This window comes from Euprymna scolopes, chromosome 19, assembly GCF_053919585.1.
Source record: "Euprymna scolopes isolate OS-2025 chromosome 19, ASM5391958v1, whole genome shotgun sequence".
Classification (NCBI taxonomy): domain Eukaryota; kingdom Metazoa; phylum Mollusca; class Cephalopoda; order Sepiida; family Sepiolidae; genus Euprymna; species Euprymna scolopes.
Genome location: NC_136500.1, coordinates 116,304,858 through 116,330,360, shown reverse-complemented (window position 1 = coordinate 116,330,360; position 25,503 = coordinate 116,304,858). Strand labels below are relative to the sequence as shown.

Genomic DNA, 25,503 nt, shown 5'->3' with positions numbered 1-25,503 from the left:
GTATGAGAGGTACGGACGGCGAATTGGCAACACTGAGGGTTCAGTGTTCATCAGGTACGGACAGAGTCGTGGTGATGAGGTGGACTTCTACGGCATGGAGACCGTAGCCACGGTAGTGGTGGTGGACTTCTACGGTGTGGAGACCGGAGCCACGGTAGTGGTGGTGGACTTCTACGGTGTGGAGACCGGAGCCACGGTAGTGGTGGTGGACTTCTACGGTGTGGAGACCGGAGCCACGGTAGTGGTGGTGGACTTCTACGGTGTGGAGACCCGAGCCACGGTAGTGGTGGTGGACTGGACTGCTACAGTGTAAGGACTGGAGTCACAGTAGTTGCGCGAGCGTCGAACGGTAGGGGAACCGTGAGCAAGTGCGGAGCTTTGCCGAGAACCAAGCTGGCGAACGGTGGAAATATCGCCGAAATGTTCAGGAGGCTGCCAGTCACCGGGGACGGGCAGGCAGCTGTTTCTATTTCTAAACAACAGTTAATATTAATTCTCGGATATGTTCTTAACAAACAGTCGATGCTGGAGGAGTTCGTTGTGTGTATTTCACGAAGTTTCTCCAGGAAATTAAAGTTAGTTGTTTTTGTTATGTTGTAGAAAAGATGTCTTTTTTAAATTTCTTTCCTACAACGGGGCGCTGGAGTCACGTGACGGCCGCCGACATTACTGCTACTGCTGATTTCGGCGGAGGCTGTTAAAGGCTGGTCGTTTGTTGTGCTGTCGTTGTTGTTGTTGTTGTTGTTGTTAGCGGCCTAGCCGCGACAAGTTCGAAGAATGCAAATAATATGTATTTCTATCTAGACTCTTTTATATAATCAAGTATTTTAAAAAGTTTTGCTTGGAGGAATGTTTCTTTTAGGTTTGTTTCGTTGTAGTACTTTTAGCAAATTCATTTGAAGTCTAGACAACTTGTCAAAACATGGCATCTTGTACAGGCCTTCTGGCATAGTATACAGGTTGGAGCGGTTTAATTCTTAAAGAGATGAAAATGAGTGATGTTAGAGTGACCCACACAGTTTTGATATTATTGTTCTTTTCTATTCAATCCATTAGTGTCATTTGTTTCTCCAATTTGTTCTGTTATTGTATGTAATTTATTTCTGGTGCAAGAATTCCATAATTTTTGTCATTTGTTCATCTAGGGTTTGTTAATCGTTGTTTTTTTTTTTTGTCTCTAAAGAGAATGTTCTCTTTTAAAGGTTCTAGTTCCGATGTATATTACCCATAACTCTATATATGTTATATTATGCTGGGAAACATCAGGTGGCCTTGCTGATAGTCGATTTATATATACACACACACACAAGACACACATATACATTATATATACCCCCCAGTATACAACATTACGATTCTTGTATGATGGGCATTGAAGATCCTCATTTGATCCTGCTTTTAACCACAAAGTTCACAAAATCTTGCCTGAATATTATAGCACCTACTGTAACAGAACACATGCTATGTTCCTTCCAGCATGCTACTTCTTCCACTGCAATTTTTTAGGTGATATCTCAGAGCAATTAGGATATTCAAGACAAACACAGGTATATATACACATCATATAGATGGCTGACACGTATATACAAACGTATATACACTGTATACACACATTCATTAGAAGAACATTTTATATATCATACATCGATTTGGTACCTGATAATATGACATATAATGGTGGCCAGCAACCTAATGAAAACATGCAGAACTTTTGATTCCAACAAACCTATGGATGCTGACATGATCGAAGATGCAAGTTCTGGATTTTAACAAGAACTTTCATTTTTTTTTTTTTTATCCTTCTCTCTCGACAGATCCATTTTTTTCAGTATCATGGGAAAAAACCCCCCATAAAATTTGGATCTCAACAAAACAGGTTAGTACCAACTGGTTCTCTTAAAAATGAATATTTCTTTATGAATTTAAAAAAAATGTTATTATTACATCTTAGATTTCGATAAAATGTTTTCACTAATCCAAGTCAGAAACCTTTTAAAATGATACGTTTATCATTAAAGATGAACATCTGTTCAATTCGTTCATCTGATAAATTATATGTATTTTCCAAAATCTCTTTTCATATGATGCTTATTTTCTTCAGGAAATTAACCAATTTCAATGAAATTTTCAGTATTTATTTATTAACGATCACAGAATATAATGAACCTATTAATTTTCTTTATCTTAATGAAAATATATTTATGTGTAAAAAACACCTTTACTAAAGTTATATTTTTAAGTATTAAAATACATGGATTTATTTTTACATTTTTTTTTTAAATAAAGCATCGTAATTTTTAAATATTTTTTGTACATTACAAAAAAGCCTTATATGTCAATAAAATTCATATACTCTAGAGAAAAATTAATTTTTCAAACTACCGATATTACCATTGAATTAAGCATTGTTTGTTCAATATTTTCACACAAAAAATTTATATAATTGCAAAAAATATTTGATGTGATTTTAATAAATCTTTTTTAAAATGTGATATTCTAATATTATTATTTGGATTCTTCAGACTACTTTTCTTATCTTGAGCATCATTTTCACAACGTTTCGGTTGATGTAACTACTTAACTTCTTCAGGTAGATCTTGTTAAATTCGGGAGTGTTTCTGTTGAACTCTGGAATTTGGATCGAATTTTAAATTGTAAAAGTGATATTCTCTTGAAGGGTGGCGGTTCAATTTTCAGTGTTGATGACCGAAAAATACAATTGCGAATTATTATGGCTGATAGAACAAGAGCATGCTACTCCCATGAAGTACATAAAGGGTTCTGTTTAAAATTTCGTCCATATTATATTTCTGTAGGTCCTGGATATGACCTTAAACTATATTCGATGGTGAGGCCCCAGCTTGCAGGCCTTAGGGAGTGTGGAGCCACCCTTTAATTGCCATTGCTCCCAGGTCCACTCTGACCCGGAATTTTTTTTTTTTTTTTTACATAAGCATCACCACATTATCAAGGCCAAGAGGCCACTCAAGGATAAGGGTTAAAGATTGTACATTAGAAATTGGACAATATAGTAATCATTAGTAATGAAAATTTGGAAAATTTGATAACTTGTATGGAACGGCTCATCAAGAACTTATTTACGTTAGACTTGAAGACAACCATATTGTAGTCAGCCAGAAAGCAGGAAAACGGAAGACAATTCCACAGGCGTGCAGTTCTAAGAAAGAAGCTTTGTTCATGGAATCTACGTTTAGGTTTAGGCACAGATAAAGAGTGGGGGTAATTATTGATAGTGTTTACAGCTAGACGAGTCTGTTAGGGTCCCAACTATGGGTTAAATAGAATACGACTTAAAAAACAAATATACTATATTAAAAAATCGTTCTTCAAAATCACCAGATTCGGCATTAAATAACCTGAAAAGGGTTGATATGCCGTAAAACAAAACAACCAACCATATTTCTGCATATACAATGAAGTGAAAGATAAAATACCAATCCCCTAAATGGGTGATCACTAGGGCTGTGACAAGAGCATATTCTTATCATTGTTTGGACTTTCGAGTATACAGTACCGACAAAAAGAAAGTTTGCACTTGTAATTTTTTCAAAAACTGCAAATTTAAGCTAAATTTAATGTAACTGTTTCAACAACCTATACCTCATTTGATTGACCTTTTATTCTTCTATAATTTTACCTGTTCATATTTGACTTTTAATTGAAATATTCTAGTGCTCACGTCAATTTAAAAAAATAACTTCAAATTGAGGAGGCAAAAAGAAAGTCCGCAGCAACAAATTTGCTTAAAACCAGCTTAAATTATCGCCCCTAAATCAGTTTAAAATATCCACCAACAGGCAACAAAGCATCTCTAATCGTAATTGTTGTTGTTCCAGGTCATACATCATAACATTTAGTGCATATGCCACGACTTTCTCTTAGTGATCTTCAGGAGCTCATTAATCTCCACCTTTCTGGTTTATCCAAACGAGAAATCGGTCGCAGATTGAAATGTGATGAGAAAACGGTACAAAAGACTGTGCATGCCCCTAAATCTGATTGCACTAGAGTTACTTCTAACAGGGAAGACAATGCTATCAAGATCTGCAGCCTAAGAAACAGATTTGAAACAGCTCCCCAAATCAAACAACAGTGTTAAAAAATGCTCTCTTTCTACTTTCAAGAACAGATTAAAGGAATTTAATTTGTGAGGATATGTTGCAAGACGCAAGCCAATGATTTCTGTAAAGAACAGAAAGCGCCGTCTGGACTTCGTCAGATGCAATGAAGATCATGACTCTTCATATTGGTTAAAAGTGCTTTTTAGCGATGAAAGATGGTGGAGAATCAGTTTTTGTGCGGGGCATTATTAATACCAATGGTGCAGGGCCTATAGTTTGCTTACAAGGTCGAATTAATATGTTGACTGAGCATTTTCTACCCTACTTTGGTCGGAATTTGGATGATAATCCCATCTTCATGCAGGATAATGTTCACACAGTTGGCAATGTCAAGAGGTTCCTGGAAGAACATAATATTCTGTGTTTGGATTGGCCTGCACTATCTCCAGACCTCAATCCTATCGAAAATGTATGGCATTACATCAAGCAACAGCTACGCAATGATAAAATTTCAAATTTGGAAGAACTTTGGACAATTGCTGTATTGCTGAAGTCTAATTAAAGGAATTCCCAAAAGATAGCAGGCTGTCAAATTGCATAAGAGCTATGCTACTAAATATTAACTTGTTCATTATGTCCCTGTTGTATTTGTGTTGCATTAATGTCCTAAAGTTACATTTAAATAACAATTTTCCATTGTGCGAACTTTCTTTTTGCCTCCTCAATTTGAAGTTATTTTTTTTAAATTGACGTGGACGCTAGAATATTTAAATTAAAAGTCAAACATGAACAGGTAAAATTATAGAAGAATAGAAAGCGAATCAAATGAGGTATAGTTTGTTTAAACAGTTGCGTTAAATTTTGCTTAAATTTGTGGTTTTTGAAAAAATTACAAGTGCAGACTTTCTTTTTGCTGCCTGTGTATATCCGACACAGTTAATCAGTTGGATGATTTGCATATACCTTTTTAAGGTTTATAACATCAGAAATAACTCTTCAGTGAATCAGAATGCTGTATTCCTTATAATGACTATGGCTATGACAAGAGAATATTCTTTTCATTGTTTTGACTCTTGAGTATATATCCGACACAGACAATTGAGAACCACATCGCTCTATCTAAAAACATATAAGATATTAACTGATATATACTCGAGAGTCAAAATAATGAAAAGAATATGTTCTTGTCATAGCCCTAGTGATCACCTCCACAGATGGCATTGTTAAAGCATGTTTGGTAGCTCGAGGATTTTAGGAATATCGTTTCCTTGTCAAGGATTGCCCAACAACCAGAATATTTCTCACTATTACCTTGAGTAGAACATGCAGAGTTAAGACAACAGATATTAAATCTGCATTCCTGCAAGGAGAGAAACTTGACCGTGATCTGTACATTCAACAACTAGTGGAGAGCAACACTCCCAAATGTATCATTTGGAAACAGAGGCATGGCTTATATGGCCTTGAAGATGGTGCAAGACATAAACAACAAACTCAGTCATGTGACAGTCAGTGACTTGATTCAAATGATAAAAACAATTGGACACTTAAAAGAAATCAAATCTACCCAAGCTAACAGTGAGGCGAATGATTGGGAGTTTTTTGGGGGGAGGGTTTTTACAGATATTGCTCTTGGGAAAATGAATGATAGAAAAGGCAGTGTTGGGGTGTACCTGTTATGTTTGAAGGACAAGTTTGGAAATTGCTGCCCCAGAGCCTGGCAGACTAAAAAGATAAGGAGAGTTGTTAGATCAACAATAGCAACAAGTTTGGTTTTGCTAAACGGTTTAAAAGCAGCAATATACTACAGGAAGCTGATGACCAATGTTTTAATTCTAGAGCTGAGCAGTCTACCAATCACAGCTTTTGTGGACAACAAAAGTATTATTGAAGCATTGCAGCCAACTGAACTAGTTGATAATGAGCGTTTATGGGTTGACATTGTTGCACCATGAAATGCAGTACAACTGAGTGTCTGTAAAATGGTGCCAGGGAAGATCCAGCTTGACAAATCACTCACTAAGAGGGGAGCATGTGAAACTGAACTTTTAAATGTTCTTCAAAAATGAAAGATGCCAGGCCAAAAGAATTTATATTAAAAAAAAATTACTAACCCACCAGACCCAAGGATAGTCTATCCCAATGAAGGTTATAATAAAAATTTAAAAATGGGTGAGTGGCATTATACAACTAGTGGGACCTGTCGAAATTCCACTGGGAACTCATTCATATGTAATATATTGGCATTCTGTAGATGTTCAGTGTAAATGGAGACACTTTGATATTATTGTAGCTTTTTTGTTAAAGCTGCAAAAGCATTTATCTAAGCTAGCAGGGATGCCCGGCAAAATCTGCTCGTAAAATACACTTAAATATGATATTTTAATTCTGGCAGATTTTGTATATATTATTATAGAGTAAATGTTCTATCGATTTTTATATATTATAAAGTTGCGATTTCAAAAATAAAAAAAATTATATTCATATGACTTGGGTGCATTACCTTGAATTGACATCGAAATAAAAACTTATGAATATATATATATATATATATATATATATATATAACTTGAATTCCTTTAGCCATAATCGAAACCAAAACTTATTAAGAATTCTTGGTAAAATTATTTATTACAAGAAATGGAAGTACATAACAATTAAACGACCTGGATGTAAGCATGACACAGAAAATAGCACACACGCTATCGTGAATATAGATATATTAATGGATGAAGGAACTTTAACCCTTCTTTATCCTCAAGGGTTGTGGAACTTTTAGTAATGGTCTATTTTCTACATGAGGAAATCAGCAGAAGTGGTCTAAGAGCAAGGCAACCTGGATCCTCAAGTGGTGAGAGTATTAAGAAATAAAGTGTCCTGTCAAAACTCCAGCGACCATATGTTGTGTTTTCTTCCAGTTGTGTGGTGCTTGGTCAACATTCACCGATGCCTTGTATCACGGTCATGATGTGAGGATAGGTAAACGTTTCCCAATCCCCACACAAAAATATGAAAATAAAAGGTTATCAGAAATGACATTAAGACAAAGCCGAATTTAAAAAGTTCAACATGATTTTTTATTTAACAATATAAGAAAGGCGAATGATGTTATTGTGTTAATGTATTTTTATTTGTGCGTGTGCTGGTTTAGCACGAGAGTCATGAAAGTGATAATGCTAAAATGTTCAGGAAAGGAATATTTTGGAAATAAAGTTAATGTTTGTAACTTCTTGTATGATCGCTAGGACTCTACATATGCATTTGTATTTAATCTGATGGGTTTAGTGAAGAGTTCGTTAATTGCTAAGCATGTTCTAATAAAAAAAACTATAATGGATTTTAATTCCGTATTAATGAACATTAATCTTCCTAATGTCATAACAGATTACCATGCAAAAGAAAGTTAATACTCCACACAACTAATAAAAAAAATAAACCTACTAAGTTAAATAAAATTATTTTTTAATCTATAAACGGCTATATGTCTGTCTGTATATCGGTCTGTCTATCTCCATATTTTCAAACTCTATCTCCTCCGAAACTAAAAGTCACTGAGCGGCACTAGGAGCCTCAAATGATTGGATTTTTTTACAGGCTGTTCTTTTAATTGTTTTTAATGGGTCCAAAAAATTTTACAGGCTGTTCTTTTAATTGTTTTTAATGGGTCAAAAATGGGTCAAAATTGTACATTCATCTTAGTTTATTTTTAATTTTTAGTCGGTTTATATGTGTGTCATGTTGATACAGTGGTAACGTCATCAGCCTTGAATGCTAGTTTTGGTTTCGATTCTAACTGATGGCACCTAAATACTTACTTTTTTTTCACTTTTGAAATCATGACTCTGAAATAAAATATACAAAATCGGGACACATTAAAATATCCTATTTAAGAGCATTTTATACCTGGGCAAAGCCCCAACACCCCTAGTACATATAAATGCCGTGTTCGAATTGATTGCTATTTGTTGTTGTTGTCCTTGAGTGTTACACTTTATTTTATTTGCTTTATTATAAAGGAGTCTATGTTATTTAAATGATTTAAATATCATTGATAATACCTCCCTTTATACATATATGAAAATGTATGGCTTTTAAAATTTATAAATAGTTTTGAACAGTTATTGGAAAGTATAAAACTTTTTTTTTTTTCTTTTTGAAAACAATTTTTGTTTTTACAAAATTTAAACTTTCGTAATAAAGGCACTTTCAGAATTTTCTTTTAATTCAATAAATGTTCAGATAACTAATGCTTAATTTTGTTGCTTGTACCTCAGGCATGGAGTTATTTTTCAGTGATCAGGCCTGTTTTAGAGTGGGCGTAATTATACTCCCTCTGAATTAATGTATTTTGATACAAGCACCTATCATCTTTTTTAACTAAAAAAAAAAAGCAACTTTTATGAGGAAACGAGGAGAGCATGTCTCGCTTCGCAATCTTTAAAATTCGTCAATGGTTACCTTCCTCTTAACGACCTCTCCAGAAATAGAAATCAAATAAAAAAAAAAAAACGGAACTCCATGCACTTATTGCTCCGTGCTGAAATTATAACGTTATTACTTAAAAAGCCATTCTTAACATGGGGAGGGGAGGGTGTTTTGTACCTATTCTGTACTTTAACCTTACAATTGAATATATATATATATATATATAATAAAACTGTAATTAAACATGGAAATACGATTTAAAAAAAATAGCGCGGCGCCGGATCGATCACTCTGCATTAGCACCAAAAAACATATAATAAAACTTTAATTAAACTTGGAAATACGATTTTAAAAATAGCGCGGATCAGTAAGTGCATTAGCACCAAAAACAAAAACTACTGTATCACGTGATTTTTGGAATATAAAATTTTTGTTCCGTGACCGGTACGTTAAAGGAGGGGGGGGCTGATGGGTTTAAGTAGGACCTCACTCTACCGTACGAAAAGGTAAACGCGGTATTATGGTAAAAGAAGAAAATTTTTGTAAAAGGGGGGGGGGTGATATTGGTTGGTCAATCTTGTCTTTCTAGAAGATTGACCAACCAATATCACCCCCCCCTTTTTGAGTTGGCCTTATGACTACATTTTTTGTTCATTGTTTTTTGTATTTTTTATATTTTAACGCGTGAATAAACGATTTGATATCTAAAAAAAAAATCAACCTTGTATCTTTACGTTGTATCTTTAACGTTTAGTTGTGGGGAGGTAATTATTAATTACCGGCATTTTGAATTATGGCCCCTTGGAAACAACGCTCTTCTTTCTTTTCAACATTTTTTGAAAAAAAAAAAAAAAAAGAATAAAAATCCTCACCGTTTTCAGTTGAGAATTTTTCACCCTGTAGAAACATGGAGATCCGTAATGTCTTGGAGAATTCTCTTCAAAAAACGACTACAACAATTACTATCTTTTCTCTTGAGTGAAGTCACCATTTTTTAAAAACGCGATCCCATCCCCCAGAAAGTCATATTTTTTAAATATTAAATTTTAAATCATTTTTATTTGCCTTAAACCAAACCATAGTTTTCTTTTTGTTTGTTTTTTTAGGTTCAAGAATGAAAACTTAGGATTAATCATAAAAAAATATTTATCCATGATTAAATATTTTAAAATCTATTCTGTTTAAATAGAAGTGCATAAAAAAAGTCGACGTTATAGTTTCACTACTATTTTATATACATAATGTCTAAAATGAGCCCGAGCAGGAGTAAATTAAAGAAGAAATTTGACAAGATTGTGAAATATGTTTGTCATAATCGTCCGGAGAGAGTTCGGGAATCTTGCAAGAAACACAAGTTGGAGAAATTCCTGAAGGAAATCGTCGGAGAAGACGGACGAAATTTGCTTCATATTTGCTGTGGATACGCAAATTCTGGTTCTTTATTCAGGTAATTACTTTTCATAGTCTCAGAATAGAGACCGCATCCTTTTTTTTTTTTTTTTTTTTTTTTTGAAAAACAAATTTTTTACGACGTGCTCCAGTCCTAGCATATTATAAACACCCCAACCTCCCCATGTTAAGAACGGCTTTCGAGGTTGGGGTGGGTGTTTATTCCGAAAGCCGTTCTTAACATGGTACTTACGCTGGGTCGCTGGACGCTGGGGCGCGTCGTAAAAATTGACAACAGAAAACAGAAACAGCACATACAAAAAAGATAATTTTTATGACGCCCCCCCATGTTAAGAACGGCTTTCAGAATAAACACCAACCTCGAAAGCTGTTCTTAACATGGGAGGGGGGTATTCGGAATGCCGTTCTTAACATGGGGTGGTTGGGGGTGTTTATACTATACTGGGGCATGTCGTAAAAAAAAAAATACCCCCCCAAAATATTCAGATAATTATTATTATAATTATTCGAACTATTTCGGACATATAGTAGTAGAAAACTAAAAAACAAAAGAAAAAGTTGTGTGTGAATTTAACAAATAAATGTTACCAAAGGCAATATAAATTACTCTTCTATATACGTGGATAAGTTTTTTCGGGTTTGTATTACTGTACACATAGATTCCAAAAAGTTGTCAAAAAACAAATATAGAACAAATAAATGTTATCAAAGGCAAGATAAGTTACTTTTCTACCTAACTGGATATATTTTTTGTGTTTTTATTCAGTGTAACAAATGTAACATGTTTATTCAGCTCGAAAAACATGCAGTGTTTACCGATGTATTGGAAAATTCGGTAAATTTATACAAACACCGTGACAGCGAATTAACCCTAACCCTAACCCTAACGCTGTCACGGTGTTTGTATAATAATACCGAAAATTCAAAATGGCAGCCGACTCTCTCTCAGAGAGGGTACGTTTGGGAAAAGGTATTATAAATAATAAACTAGACAAAATACTGTTAGAAAACAACCGAATACATGTCAACTTATGTCACGGTAACATATATTGGGCGAATTTCTAACAGTATTTTGTCTAGTTTATTATTTATAATACCTTTTCCCAAACGTACCCTCTCTGAGAGAGAGTCGGATGCCATTTTGAATTTTCCAATACATCGGTAAACACTGCATGTTTTTCGAGCTGAATAAACATGTTACACTGAATAAAAACACAAAAAATATATCCAGTTAGGTAGAAAAGTAACTTATCTTGCCTTTGATAACATTTATTTGTTCTATATTTGTTTTTTGACAACTTTTTCGAATCTATGTGTACAGTAATACAAACCCACAAAAAAACAAAAAAAAAAACAAATCTTATCAAAAGCAAGATAATGTAAAATGTTTATACGGTTTCGAAAATCATAGTGTTTATCGATATATTTGAAAAGGGCGAGGTCTCTGTTGAATACGGTAAGTTTGGGAAAATGAGTTCAAACTAAAAAATCATCCAAAATATTGTTAAAAACTCACCCAATATATGTCAGCATGTCACGGTAATATATATTGGGCGAGTTTCTAGCAGTAAGCCGTGTTCTTAAGTTAGAATGAGAACAAAATGACATACGATCATCTGTGGAGTGTCGATAATCACTCAAAAATCGAAAAATAATATACAAAATCCACTCAATAGATGTTACTGTGTCAATGTCTACTATTTGTCTTTGTTGGGATGTTCGACAATGCGATCGATGTAATCTCCGACCCCCTTCTTCAGAGGAGAGAGCAGTATCTTTTCGAACCTGAGAAAATGGAAAGAAATGTTTTAAATTATTGTTTTACTTATTTAATCCGCGAGAGTAGATTGTCTTCATTCTCTCAGTCGTAACCGAGTATGAGTGTTAATTTTTCGATCTTATCTAGATTTACACTTATGGCGGCAATTAAAAGTAAAGAAAATACAGAAAATTTGTACGTACTCGTTAAGAACGAAGATGTCATATTCCAAAAATTACGTAAATCGATCAAGTAGTTTTCTCTTAAGCTAAGGAAATAAAAAAATTACGATTTTTAGCGATGTTATTAAACCGTATTGAGCATAAGGTACTTGTACAGTTTATCGCCGAAAATGGAGACGCCATTTTTTTTTCAGACACCTGTCATTAGAATCAGAGAGACAAAGCAGTATTTTAAACTATGGCCGAAGTAGGAAATAAATAATAAAAAGGTAAATATCCAGATACGCTACAACAGAACACCGACCACTCTAATTTGGTTCTTTATAAGTAATTGAGGTCGCTGACTACGAATCTGATAGTCAAACTTGGGGCAAATCCACCGTTTGCATGGTATTAACCCACGAACTACTTTCCACCATTTTGCAGCTTCTGTTGCTAATGCAACGCTCGGAGCGGCTCGTGCGTTGCCGCATAAACGACGGCTTGCTTCACCAAGAAAACTGCCTTCTCACATGGCGTATCAATCAAAAATTTACGGACTGACATTTTTTAATGACTTACAATTAAAGAAAAGTACAACAAATTGGGGGACCTTTTTTTTTTTTTTGTCTCGCGTAGTTTTTAATGCGGTTTACAAAAACATAAGCACCATTGATTGCACCAAACATTTTGTTTTTCGTTGTTTTTTTTTTTTGTTTGCGGGTGGATGATTATTCAATTATAGAACTTATGTAGCTTAATAGGTGCTTCTGCAGTTTAGTTAACCGTTTTTCCGTAAGTAACGACAACGCACCGACATTTACCAATTAGAACACTATTTAAAATTTTTCGAAGATTTTACTGTTTACATTGGGGGCGCGAGCGGGTGGTGGGGTTGGGGCAGGTAGCAGAAAGGGAATTTTAATGTCTAGCTGTTCAAAGGAAGAAATTATTAGAGTAGAAAGTTTTCTAGCATTTAGGGACTTTAACAGTGAAGAGGTGTGATTTTGTTGCTAAGCAGGTTTGTCGGAGGTATGTACGTCAAGGGGGCACAAGTGCAACGAGTTCATCAGAGCACATTCCATTAAAATACTTGTAAAACAGGCACAGGGATGCAACATTGTGGTGATGAGACAGGGGTTGGAGCTTAGTTGATAAAGCGGGGCCTATTAGGTTGAAGACTCCTTTTTAGACCCTGTCCCAGAGGGAGAGACTAGTGGTACAAGCACCAGCCCAGGTGTGGCAACAACACTCCATGCATGAGCGGATGGGGGACTTTGTAGAGGTACACAGGACACTCTCAGATATGAGTAGTCTTCTAGCATGATAGAGGGAACCCACCTTTCCCACAGCAGCCCCCACAACGTCCTCAATGTATTTATTCCAGTTCATATTTCCTGTGAATGTTTACCAAGTAGTTTGAAGGAAGAATTTTCAGGTAGTGTTATTTGTCATGGGCATTGGTGGTTGAAGAGGCTTCTTGTAATTGTTAAAGGAAAGCAGCTTAGTCTCTGCTAGCATTAACCTTTACCATCTATTTATAACCTCATTCCGCTGCTATCTGGAAGTCATTTTCTAAAGATTTTGCCATGGTCTTAGATTTGTATACATTCGTCAGCAAATATACCCATCTCTGACACAATAGTAAAACGAATCTAATTCTTGATTTTGGAGAGCGATTATCAAGGGTCTTCACATACGTTTTATGGGCAACTGCGTTTTTTTAAATTGTTTTGTTTTTTGTTTTTCTTCGGTTTTAAATCCAGAGTGGACATTAGGTTTGTTTTGGAAAAAGAAAAAAAGTGAAAGAGAGCTGTGTTTGAGGACTATGGCAATGCAGTGTATGGAAACAGTCTATGTAGTAAAATGAATAACGATGACAATATTGAAGGCATTTCAATTTTCAATTACACACACGTTTTTTTCTGAACATAGTGTGTTGCACAAGATAGTAGGTGTGTGAATTTCCCCCAAATTTCGAGAATATATCTCTTCTTTATGGGAGGATAGGAAGCCTAAAACAGTGTAAATATGCTAATTTTATTACTAGATATCATTAAGAATTTTTCTTTTTTTAATCCTTACCCATCAAATAAGGTGTGTACTTATGTTGAGTACATGTGTGATACAATGAAGAGCGCCCCTTTTTCCTGGTATGTAATATGGTACTATCGTTCCCGGGGAAATTTACTTGGTTGAGGAACGACCTGGGAATGCAACCAGGTCCCCGAGGTGATTAAACGATATCAAACGATACGCACATGGAAACATCAACACAGCGGGTCGATATGTTGTCAGATATAACCGGCTGGCAAGAGTCGCTTCTTGTCTTCATTGTGTCGTTACAGGCAACATTTCCATCGTCGGCATTACTGGCTGGGGCCTTATGCTGAAATCGAATGCTTGTACAAAAATAGCGAACAAAGGCATTTTTATAAAAATATATAATTTAAGATTTAACTAGTAGGAAGCATATTTTTATAAAGACTGGTTGAAACCAGATGCATGCAGCTAAAATTGCTATGTCGCGTCCGTCGACCCCAGAATGGAAGCTTCAACTGTTTTAAAACGATAGCATAATATTTAATTCTCTCCTTCTTCATTGAAAGAGAGAAAAGGGGAGAAAGAGAGAGAATGACATAACGTTTAAACATTGTTTTGTTTTTGTATTCATGAGTTCTTTCTGGTTTGACATTTCAAATTCTAAGGTCTTATATTGTTTTGACTTGGTTCAATATTATAAACAAACTGTCATTCTTGCTTGAGTCATACCAGATTGCTATATTCTAACATTTTCAAAATCGCAAAACACATCTGCACCTCACAAGTACAGACAAGTTAGGCACAAGGTTCATTAATGTACAAGCCCCCAGCTCCATCAAGAGGGGTGTCCTTCATTGTGCCACACATGCGAAATGTGATAGCAGGAAAACTTAATGGATATACTTATTAATGTAAACAAAAAAATTATCAAGTAGAAATTTAATAAAAAAAAAAATAAATAAATAAAATTCATTTACTACCGAAATAGCATTTGCGTCAAGCATGTTGCAGAAGATTATCTCCCTTTTGATATAAGGTCCTGGATATGACCTTAAACTATATCCAGTGGTGAGGCCCCAGCTTGCGGGCTTTGGGAAGTGTGGAGCCACCCTTTAATTGCCATTGCTCCCAGGTCCACTCTGACCCGGAGTGGTAGTACCTGTTAGGGTCCCAACTATGGGTTGAATAGAAACCGACTTGAAAACAACAAATATATTCTGTTAAAACATTTTTTCTTCAAAATCTTTGGATTCGGCATTAAATAACCTGAAAAAGGTTGATATGCCGTAAAACAAAAACAACCAACCAACCCTTTTGATATAAAGACATCATGCGGTCTTGTCGTCCGAAGTTTGTTGACTCTTAATAGTACTTTTATCAAAATCCTACTACCTTATTTTCTGTATTTTTTTTTGTGTGTGTGTGTACAATAATTTTTTTTCAAACACTGGACAGGCCTGCAGTAGAGTGACATTGAGAAACTTGAATTACTGAGAGGAGCTGGTTGTGTTCAGGTCTAGCACCTCACACATGACCCGTCAGACTACAAAATGGATCATAATAAAGATGAAAGTGCAATCACTAAAATGTTGAATGTTTTCAAACATTAATTCTTGACATTTTGGTTCTAAATCCACAATAATTCACATTTAACTTGAAACAAATGATTACTTTTAGGTCATGTCGACATGTAATCACATCTAAAAATTTTTTATTTTTTTTAAAAATCATGGTGTTTATTTTTAAAGAGATACATGTTAAATATTGTTGGAAATTTGCTGTTAAAATACTCACTGTGGCATGTTGGGAGTTGTATTAAAAACCGCTTTTTAATTTTATTCACACGCATTCTTGTCATGAAGGAACGATTTTTTTCACCCCTCCCTGTAAAAAAGCGAGCCATTGAAGATGAAGGAATGAGTGTTTTTAGCCAATTTTTCAATATTTGTCGTCTGAAGGTTTGAGCTGATAATGATACCGATCTGGCGAAAATCCGTTGCCTATGTCGAAAGTTTTTGCGAGACATACAAACACACACACAAACACACATTTTAGCTTTTATATAATTGACTAGCGGGGGGTACCCGGCGTTGCCCGGGTGTTTGGAGGTGTGTGCAGTTTTGGGTAAATCAAAACTCCGGTAAAATAATAAAAAAAAAAAAAGTTTTGGTAGGTGAGTATGAGGATCGAACTCGAACCCTTGAGGCAAAGTTGGAAATTAAAGTGTAAAAAAAAAGTGCAGCGTTAACCACTGGGCCACCACGACATACAACGGAAACACATTTGAATTTATTTATTTAAGTAGCTGCAATAAAAGTTAACTCTGCTGCTTCTATTTGATTAATGAGGTCAAATAGAATTAGTGGACTTAACTTTTGTTGGGTTTGTCTACCCAGCTTTGACTACTTTTTTCCCCAAGATGTTGGGGAGAGGGAAACCAGCTCCCCATTGTCCAGATTGAATAGCAACTGTCTGATATAAGGAGTTTGGCCCTATATTAATCAAAGCTGATTGCTTCTGGAGGTTTTCCGGCGCGATGCCGAGAACTCTTGGTTTGAATTTAGTTTCACTTTATTTATACTAAAAAGCAGGACAAACAGGCGACAGAGCAAAATAGCGCGAATTTCATAAAAGTTGGTGTAAATAAATCTAGAGGCAACCCGCGTTCCTAAATCCTAGATATTATTATCTAGAGGGTATATAAATAGTTCTAAGTGATCGTACCCCCCCCTCCTGGGAGCGTCGGCAAAAAAGCCTTTGCGAAACATACACGAAATTGTCATGCACATTTTGCCTTTTATATATATATATATATATATATATACTAGCGGGGATACCCGGCGTTGCCCGGATGTTTGTAGGTGTCTGTGTGCTGGGGTTGGGGTTGGAGATAAAAAAAAAAAGTTTTGGTAGAAAGGTAGGCTCGAAAATAAATATTAAAAAAAATGAACAAAAACAAAAAAAATAAACAGCGAAAAAAAGTTTTCTGTAAGTGTGTGTGTTGCGGGGGAGGGTAGATCCAAACCCTATGTTAAACTTCTTTTAAAAAATCAGAAAAACAAAATAAGAACAGCAAACCTGATGTAAAAAGAAGAAAAAGTAAAATAAAAAAAAAAAGTTTTGGTAGGTAGGTAAGATCGAACCCGGAATGTTGAGACGAAAAACATAAGTTACCGCTCGCCCACAAAACGAAAGTAACTGAAACGAATTTCAATTTAACATTTTAAATGCAGAAAGTGGCAGGTGCGCACGACTTTAATTACGTCAAAGGAAATTAAATTGTGCACTTAATTTTAACTACGGGATAGTTTTTTGGGGTTTGTTTTTTACCCAACTTTGTCTGGTTTTGTTTTGTGTTGGGGAAAATCAAATCTCCCTTTATTAGGGGAGTGTCTGAATGAAAGCAATTGTCTGATATGACGGTGTTCACCGACATTGATCAAATGTCCATTGCTTTCTGGACGCTCCCAGCCTGTAGGCCGAGAACCGCTTGTATTTAGTTTCATATCAGTTTCGCTTTTATACGAAAAGCCGAATTAACACGACAGGAGCCGAAGTAGCAAGAATTGTGTAAAAGTCGACGTAAATAAATCTAGCCGTGACGCGCGTTCGCAATTCATACATATTATGATCTACACGGTGTATAAGAAGTTCTAAGTGATGGTAACCCCCCAAAAGCCTTTGCTGGACACATACAAAAACTTGCGCACGCATTTTTCCTTTTATATATATAGACTAGCGAGGGGTACCCGGTGTTGTCCGGGTGTTGGGGTGGGGGTAAAAAGAAAAAAAAAGTAAGTATGAGGATCGAACCCGAACCGTTGAGGCAAAGTTGTGAAAAAAAAAAACGTGCGACGTTAACCATTTCCCCACCGCGACACGCACGACGGAAACACGTTTGAATTTATTTAATTAGTTGGATTTAGCAGGTGCTCGTTTTAATGAGTTAATGAGGTCAGTTTGACTGCGGGATTTCATTTACTGTTGAACGCTTTTTTCCTCGCCCCCAAAATGTTATAGGAAAAAGACTAACCCACATGTGGCGAGCGACAAATATTGAATATTTATCTTCCTGAAATCGAGAAAATTAAATAGACAGGCGAGCTTCATTGTTAACTGTGAGATATTACGATTTATATGTGATATAAAAATTTTTAAAAAGTTGTGAAGATGCGTCCATTCATTTAATGATGAAAATGCAATCGGAAACTGAAGTTTGACGGACCCAAAGATGAAGCCTCGGTCATAGAGGATGCAGCGTAATGTTTTTAATAGTGTACCCCTTCCCCCACATCAGAAATGACGCAGAGAAACGTGTTTTTCAAACAAATCAAGCATAAAAACCAAAAAATAGGTGACATTTTTATGTGACAAATTATTTACGTTACCAGTTTCTCCCTGGAGATCATTTTGTGAAATTTGTGTTTGAACGGAACATGGAGATTATAATATGCTCCCCCTCTCTTCCCACCACTTCTCATCCCATTTGTCTTTCATTGTCATATCATGGTTAGTAGTAGTCGAACAAATGGAAACGGATGTGCACATTTTGTTAGTGAATACCCCCTCCCCACAAAAAAAAAAAAAAATTGTGAAAGAAAGCAGTTGTAAGATTTAAAATAAAAAAACCAAATAAATGTTGAAAATATTTTTTTTTTCTGAATTTGAACTGCTCTATATTCATTTGTTTTGAATAAAATATTTTATTTATTACGGACTATTATCCTCATCTTTTTTTGTTGTTGTTTCATGACATTTCGGCCAACTATTCCTCTGGTCTTCGTCAGGTGGTAACCATGACGGGATAGGAACTCCAAATCTCCTAACTGCATCAGTCCTGGATATCACCTTAAACTATATCCGGTGGTGAGGCCCCAGCTTGCAGGCCTTAGGGAGTGTGGAGCCACCCTTTAATTGCCATTGCTCCCAGGTCCACTCTGACCCGGAGTGGTAGTACCTGTTAGGGTCCCAACTATGGGTTAAATAGAAACCGACTTGAAAACAACAAATATATTCTATTTAAAAAAAAGATTCTTCCGAATCTTTGGATTCGGCATTAAATAACCTGATAAGGGTTGATATGCCGTAAAACAAAAACAACCAACCTAACGGCATCCTCAGCAATTACTGCCTTCCATAGTTGTTGTCATCTCACCACGTTTTGGCCAAGTAAGCCTCTGGCCGGCTTTGGGTAGGATTGAAACCGTTACCACCTGACGAAGGCCAGAGGAATAGTTGGCCGAAACGTGAAACAACAACTAAAAAAGATGAGGATAATAGTCCACGATAAATAAATTAATAATACTCATCTCACTAATAAATTCCAATAAAATAATAAAATATTTTCTGTTTTTGCTTTTTATTACAGGTATCTTATCAAACATGGTGTTGATCCAGTTGCGCGTGATGACCATGGAAACCTTCCTGTGCATTGTGCTTTGCAGCAAGCTATCAATTCTGATGATCCTGTCAGGGGTTGGTCTGGTGAGCAGATGTTATCTTTTTTTAATCTTATGTTTTTCTTTACAGTCTATTCTTTCTATTTTATTTTTTTACATCTAGCATACCAAGGGCTCTTTACCAAATTTTGTGCCATTTAACCAAGAGTTCTAGAGCTTGTAAGTTGGTAGTAATTTACTATTTTTGATAATCTGCACATCTATTACTGATAAGTGTATGGTGACGAGAAAGAAACTAACACAGTGATTGTTATATTCAATCATTTATGTTTTTAGATGAAATTGAAAGAAAATTTATAGTTTCAATGTGAAAGATTTTATTAAAGTTTTTATTCATGCTTTGATAAAGTATTAGCAATGATAATAATAAAAATTTGATAGTTCTTCATCACTTGTTTTTTGATAATAAAACGGGGACAAAAATTGTTAGTTTAATGACAGCAATTTTGTTAAAGTTTGTTTTGATACATGTGTTAGAGAGTGGCCAGGCAGAAGCAGTAAATTATCTGTTAATTTATCTCTATAAATATCTATCTATCTTGAGTTGCGTCAACAACAGAGAGTGGAGTCGCCATGTTTTGGCAGGTTGTCAAACATATCAAATTCTGTGACTTGGTCAGTTTGCACCGGAAAGTATCCGAATGGGGACAGACATTATATGTCATGGGTTCTGGTTTGCACAAGCATAGTATTGAGTTTGGTTGGAGACACTGACTGAACCAGACGGGTTAAGAAAGTCTCCCTATAGTGGGGTAGATTGCTGAACCAATCTTTCACTTGGTGCTTGTATCACTAAGTGAAAGATTCTTATGGAATATTGAGGTAACCTGCGCCACTATACTATGAAGGAGACTGGGATGTCTCAGAATGAAGGCATAGAGACACCATAAGCCAAAATTCACTTCAGTTCTGCTGTGAGGAAATGTCTAGGAATGAATTAAAATATATAAAAACAATCAGTTTTCTTTGGTTTGTCTTGAAGCATCTTTGTTACAACAGGTTTCAGCTCCCCTAAAGATGATTGACGAATCCCCCCCCCCCCCGCAGGGCTAAAAGAAAGAGGCGGCCAACAGTAGAAACACGTATGTCGTCAATATGTCCTGCGTTATATGTTCTGACACGCACGCACCAACACCCAGACGAGTCACAATCTAAAATAGACATTAAGGATTCGAGGACGACATTTCATTACACAACACTATGTGCGTAGCGACATACATATGGTCTGTTATGATAAGAATACGAAAGATATTTAGTGACACGTGCACATTTAACGCATCACAATGCAAACAGTATGCGCATATATAGAACCCCCTCCGCGATGCAAATACTTTGCAAACGCATATAAACACGCACAATTCAACAATATACACACGTATATTAATTTAGTACTGTATAGACACAGTCATATAGACATCCCCCCCCCTCCAATATGCAACACACGTTTTGAAAGTAAGCATGATAACAGTATTGCGTTGGTAATTCTTAGTCAGTTGTGGGATAATATTTTGTGGTTTCTCATTGCAAATAGTCAGCTTTCGTGTACTGGGAGAAATGAGATATTTCTTCACAGTTTGGAGACTGTGATTAGAGTTATCGATTCATTTGTCAATGAAGATAACACATTTCTAGATTCACATTGGTTGCATGAGTGGGCTTTAAACTCACAAGGATAGATGTCCATTGGAATTTATTTATGGATTATCAATTTGTTGATAGCTGATTCCTGAATGATGAAGACATTTTTTTTATTACTGGATAACCATGGATTATCTTGATTGTCGAAAACCCTTGGCTCAATGTTCAGAGTTAATTTGGGTTTTGTCTGCTAATGTTTGAGTTTTCATGTTTTGACCGACGAATTCTTTTAGTGAGCTTTTCTCCGTCTCTCTTGTTGTGCTTATATAGAGATGCTTGACACGTCATCGGCTCCCATGCCAATTGTTCCTGATTGGTTGAAGGGATCTCATAAACCAATGAAAATTGAGTATTTTACCAAAATCGTGTTTCTGCTCTTGCTTTTCTTGTTGCTTGCTATTATTTTTGTTTTTGAAATCGTTTTTCTGCTTCTGCTGGTGTTGTCTTCACTGCTATTTTTGCTTTTGTTAGCTTGGAATAGGGTTCTATCAATTAGGCGTTATCTATGAGAAAAACTTAATAAATTGAAATGAGATCTTGCCTCTGATTCTGTAACACACACAACACACTAGACATCCCAATAAATATATTTATGGCACACTTCTGAGAAATAGTTTTGTTATTCATTATTATTCTTACTATGCATCACAAGCCAGACTAGTTTAGAGTGCAGAGGTGGATAAATATAGTGAAATTTTCTTTAATTTTAACTGACAATTATTATGTTTTATTTTTGGATTAAATGTGTAATTCTTTTTCTTGTGTTAATAGTTTTTTTTAAGAGAATTTGAGCACTGAAAACATTCAGCATAAAATTGGTTGGGACTTTCCAATCTTTTTTTTTTCTTTTTTTCTTTTTATATTAACTTTCACTTCCCTGATTAATATTTATTTACTTTTAATTTTAAATTATTAACAATTTGTCATGTTAGCTCTATTTTAATTCTAACGACTGTAAAAAAATTTTTTTGGTTAAAAAAAAAAAGTATCGTTCTGAACATATCATTAACATTAGATGTTTTTCCTAGTGCCATATTATTAAACTAGAAGCTGAAATTTTAAGAAGTTTTTAACATGTTATCCTATTTTTTTGTTAAATCATTTAAGTTATTACGAATAATTATAATAATTGTATTATTGACAAAACTATTGCATATATATATATATATAAGGAAATATGACGACACAAATTAGAAATCTATATTACAGAATATTAATTTATTAGAAACTCTTGAATACGTATCTAAATTAGGAGTACCTATCCACTTTTTGACAACTTCACCTACTTAGGAAGTTTTATGATCAAGGACTGAGTTTCAGTACAGTATAGGTAACGGCTTCAGCAGCATTTAGAGAAACAAAAACTCCATCCTCAAATCTAAATCAGGATTTTATAACAGCAGCTAGTCTACACTGCTATATTGTTGTGAAACTCAAAATCAGTCAAGAGAAGAAATTGCGTTTGATTCCAATGCCTTATAAACATTCTAGGGATCAAATGGAGGGATTGAACTACCAACCAAGAAGTCAGACTGCACTTAACAAGTGGTACCATTAATAATCTGCAAGGTTAGCTTGGACATACCCTAACATTGGCTCTAGAAAGAACTACCAATCAAGTCCTCTAATGGACTTCTGATAGAAAAAGAGGAGGAAGCCCAAAAACGAACTGGAAGCAGACGATTGAGAGAGATTTGATGGCAATGGGAAGAAACTGGAGGGACACTGAATCTGATTTCCGATCGAAAACGATTGTATACTTTGACACCGTCATGCGTTGCAAGACAAAATGCCACTTGAACGTTAGGGGCTACTATTTGGTCCCATATCTACAGGGGCACTTATGTAGGGAGTTGAGCAACGAGATGCCTGTTCGTATTATATTTAAACTACAGTATCTTGATACAGTCAGGGAAGCAGGATACTGGAAGGAAATTCCAAAGTCTAGTAGTTTGAGGAAGGAAAATGTTAGAATAGAAGGCTTTCTGGCATCTAGGAATCTCTACAGTGAAAGGGCGGGATTTTGTTACTTGTTGTATTTTCCTTTTTTATGTATTTTTTTTTTATTTTTCTCTATTTCAGTTTACACAGAACTTATCAAGCCCCTTGCTGATGCGTATCCCCACACATTAACGGAAAGTAACAACAATGGCTCTGCTGTTGCAGATCTAATCACCAGGTTTTTACACAAAGAAGACTTTTCAACAGTAAGCAAGTTTCTACTAGTGTGCTTGATGAAACTAAACAGGCATTCTCCTTAACCAAATAATTTAATTTGTTAATAAAATTAAGCATAAACTTATTCTATTTGTAGCAGGGATCAATTTTTCAAAATTTTAAATCTGAAACAATATTGTTTTTGAGTTTTTGTACAGAATTCCTCCTTATTAAAAACACAAAAATAAAGATGATGTATGGACCTATTACAAAACAAAAATATCATAGTCCAAAAATCATATAAATTGATCCAGTAATTTTATTTTTGAATAAAAAAAAGAATCAATTTTTATGAAGACTCAGGGAGAGACTGTCTTGCTCATCTATAAATAGAAAAGCGAAAATATATGTATGTTTGTATGTGTGTTCGCTTTTTCTGTATGTCTACAAAAGGCTTTTTTCAGAGAAGCGGTTGGTCGCTTCACAACTTTTTAAAAATTTTTATATCGCATATAAATCGTAATATCTCACAGTTAACAATGAAGCTCGCCTGTCTATTTAATTTTCTCGATTTCAGGAAGATAAATATTCAACATTTTTCGCTCACCGCATATGGGTTAGTCTTTTTCCTATAACATCTTGAGGGGGAGGGGAAAGCGTTCAGTAAATGAAATACTATCCCGCAGTCAAACTTGACCTCATTAACTCATTAAAACGAGCACCTGCCAAATCCAAGTAATTAAATAAATTCAAACGTGTTTCCGTCGTGCATGTCACGGTGGGACAATGGTTAACGTGGCACGTTTTTTTGTTTTTTTTCACACTTTAATTTACAACTTTGCCTCAAGGGTTCAGGTTCGATCCTCATACTTACCTACCAAAACATTTGTAGAGCTCTCCACAGGCAACACCAGGTAGCCTTGCTAGTGTTAAATAAAGAATTTCATGCATAATTATCAAAGTTACATTGACGCGATAATATGTGAAATTTAGAACAAAATATTAATTTTTTTTTTTTTTTTACCTTCGGGGGCACCTTTGTGGCCTTCGGGCCAAGATCAAAGTGTAGTATCTGTTCCGGCAGATGCTGCAAGCAAAGACCATTGCCCTTGTGGCAATCTTCTGGGCCATGTAGGGGCCAGCTGGCAAATCACTATCCAACTCTCATTTCTCACCTCTCGGGAGCTGGTCCCCTTTTCCCTTCCCTCTCCCCTTCACTCCTCACATTAAAAATCGGCCTTGTGCCTAATTTACTTGGTGGGGGAGCAAATAAATACCGACCGCAGAATCTGATGGGGAGGGAGGGGTCACATAAAAAATGTCTCTTAAAACGATTTTAAAATCTGTGCATGTATGAATTGCTTCACGTCTCAGATATGTTAAGTACATAAATTTGCAACGTCATGCTATGACTATCGCCGTGGCTGAATGGTTAGAAGATTGTCTCAGAAATATGAATTTTTGCGTTCACACCCACCTTACGGCAGATGTTTCGTTTTATTATTTTTAACATCTTTTTGAAAACATGTATTTTAGTCAGCTTTTGCCTTTAAACAGGGTTAAAAGATGTTTTCTATTTTTTGATATCATTTTTTGAAAAATGAATGCGGGATGCTGAAAACGCATACACTTTTTTTCTTTTTGTCCTTACACGCTTATGAATGTTGTGAAGTTTGTGAACTGCTGAACATAACTTTTGTTTTAATATGCGTAAAACTTGATTTTAATTTGAAAATACGATTGGATTTTTTAAAAATTTTGCACAAGCATTAGTTATGGTGAGAATAAATTATTCCAAAACAAATTTTTTGAGAAAACTCTGGTTGCTCCCCTAGGGGAACATTATAGGAGTAAAATGTCCTGAAAATCATTTCTGTTAGTTTGTCTGCATTTCTCAGTAACCATGTCTTGGATTTTTTTTGAAATTTTGCACAAACATTAGTCATGGTGAAAGTAAATTTTTGCCGGAATGGATTTTCTGGGATAACTTTGGTTGCTCTCCTAGGGACTATTATAGGAGTAAAATTGTCTCAAAATCGTTCATCTGTTCGTTTGTTCACACTTTTCTCAATAACCACACGTCAGAGTTCAAAAAATTTAGTCATGGTGAAAGTAAATTTTTTACTTGTGGAGGAGGTTTCCACACGCTTGGCTTGTTTATACCTATGTTTTTACAGGAAAGTAAAATGATTAAATATATTTTTCTTTTGTTTTAAAATTTTTCTGGTATTACGTAATGACTAAAAGATACACTTAAAAGAAATATTTGTTTTCAAACTAAAAAAAAAAAAATTCAATAAAATAAGTGATCCACATGTTTCTTTGAATCTGAGACAAGTTCATAATGGCCAATTGTTTGGTTGACATGT

The 25,503-nt window shown here is 35.2% G+C and overlaps 1 protein-coding gene across 1 annotated transcript in view; it reads left to right on the top strand.

The window, feature by feature from the left end:
• The first annotated feature begins 9,351 nt into the window (after positions 1–9,351).
• Positions 9,352–25,503, top strand: part of LOC145239893 (NF-kappa-B inhibitor-like protein 1) — a 33,445-nt gene continuing 17,293 nt past the window's right edge. Inside the window, exons 1-3 of the mRNA XM_080103511.1 lie at positions 9,352–9,954; positions 19,249–19,364; positions 23,060–23,184. Of these exons, the coding sequence (XP_079959637.1) occupies positions 9,749–9,954; positions 19,249–19,364; positions 23,060–23,184 (447 nt within the window). The 5' untranslated portion in view covers positions 9,352–9,748. The remainder of the gene's footprint in view (positions 9,955–19,248; positions 19,365–23,059; positions 23,185–25,503) is intronic.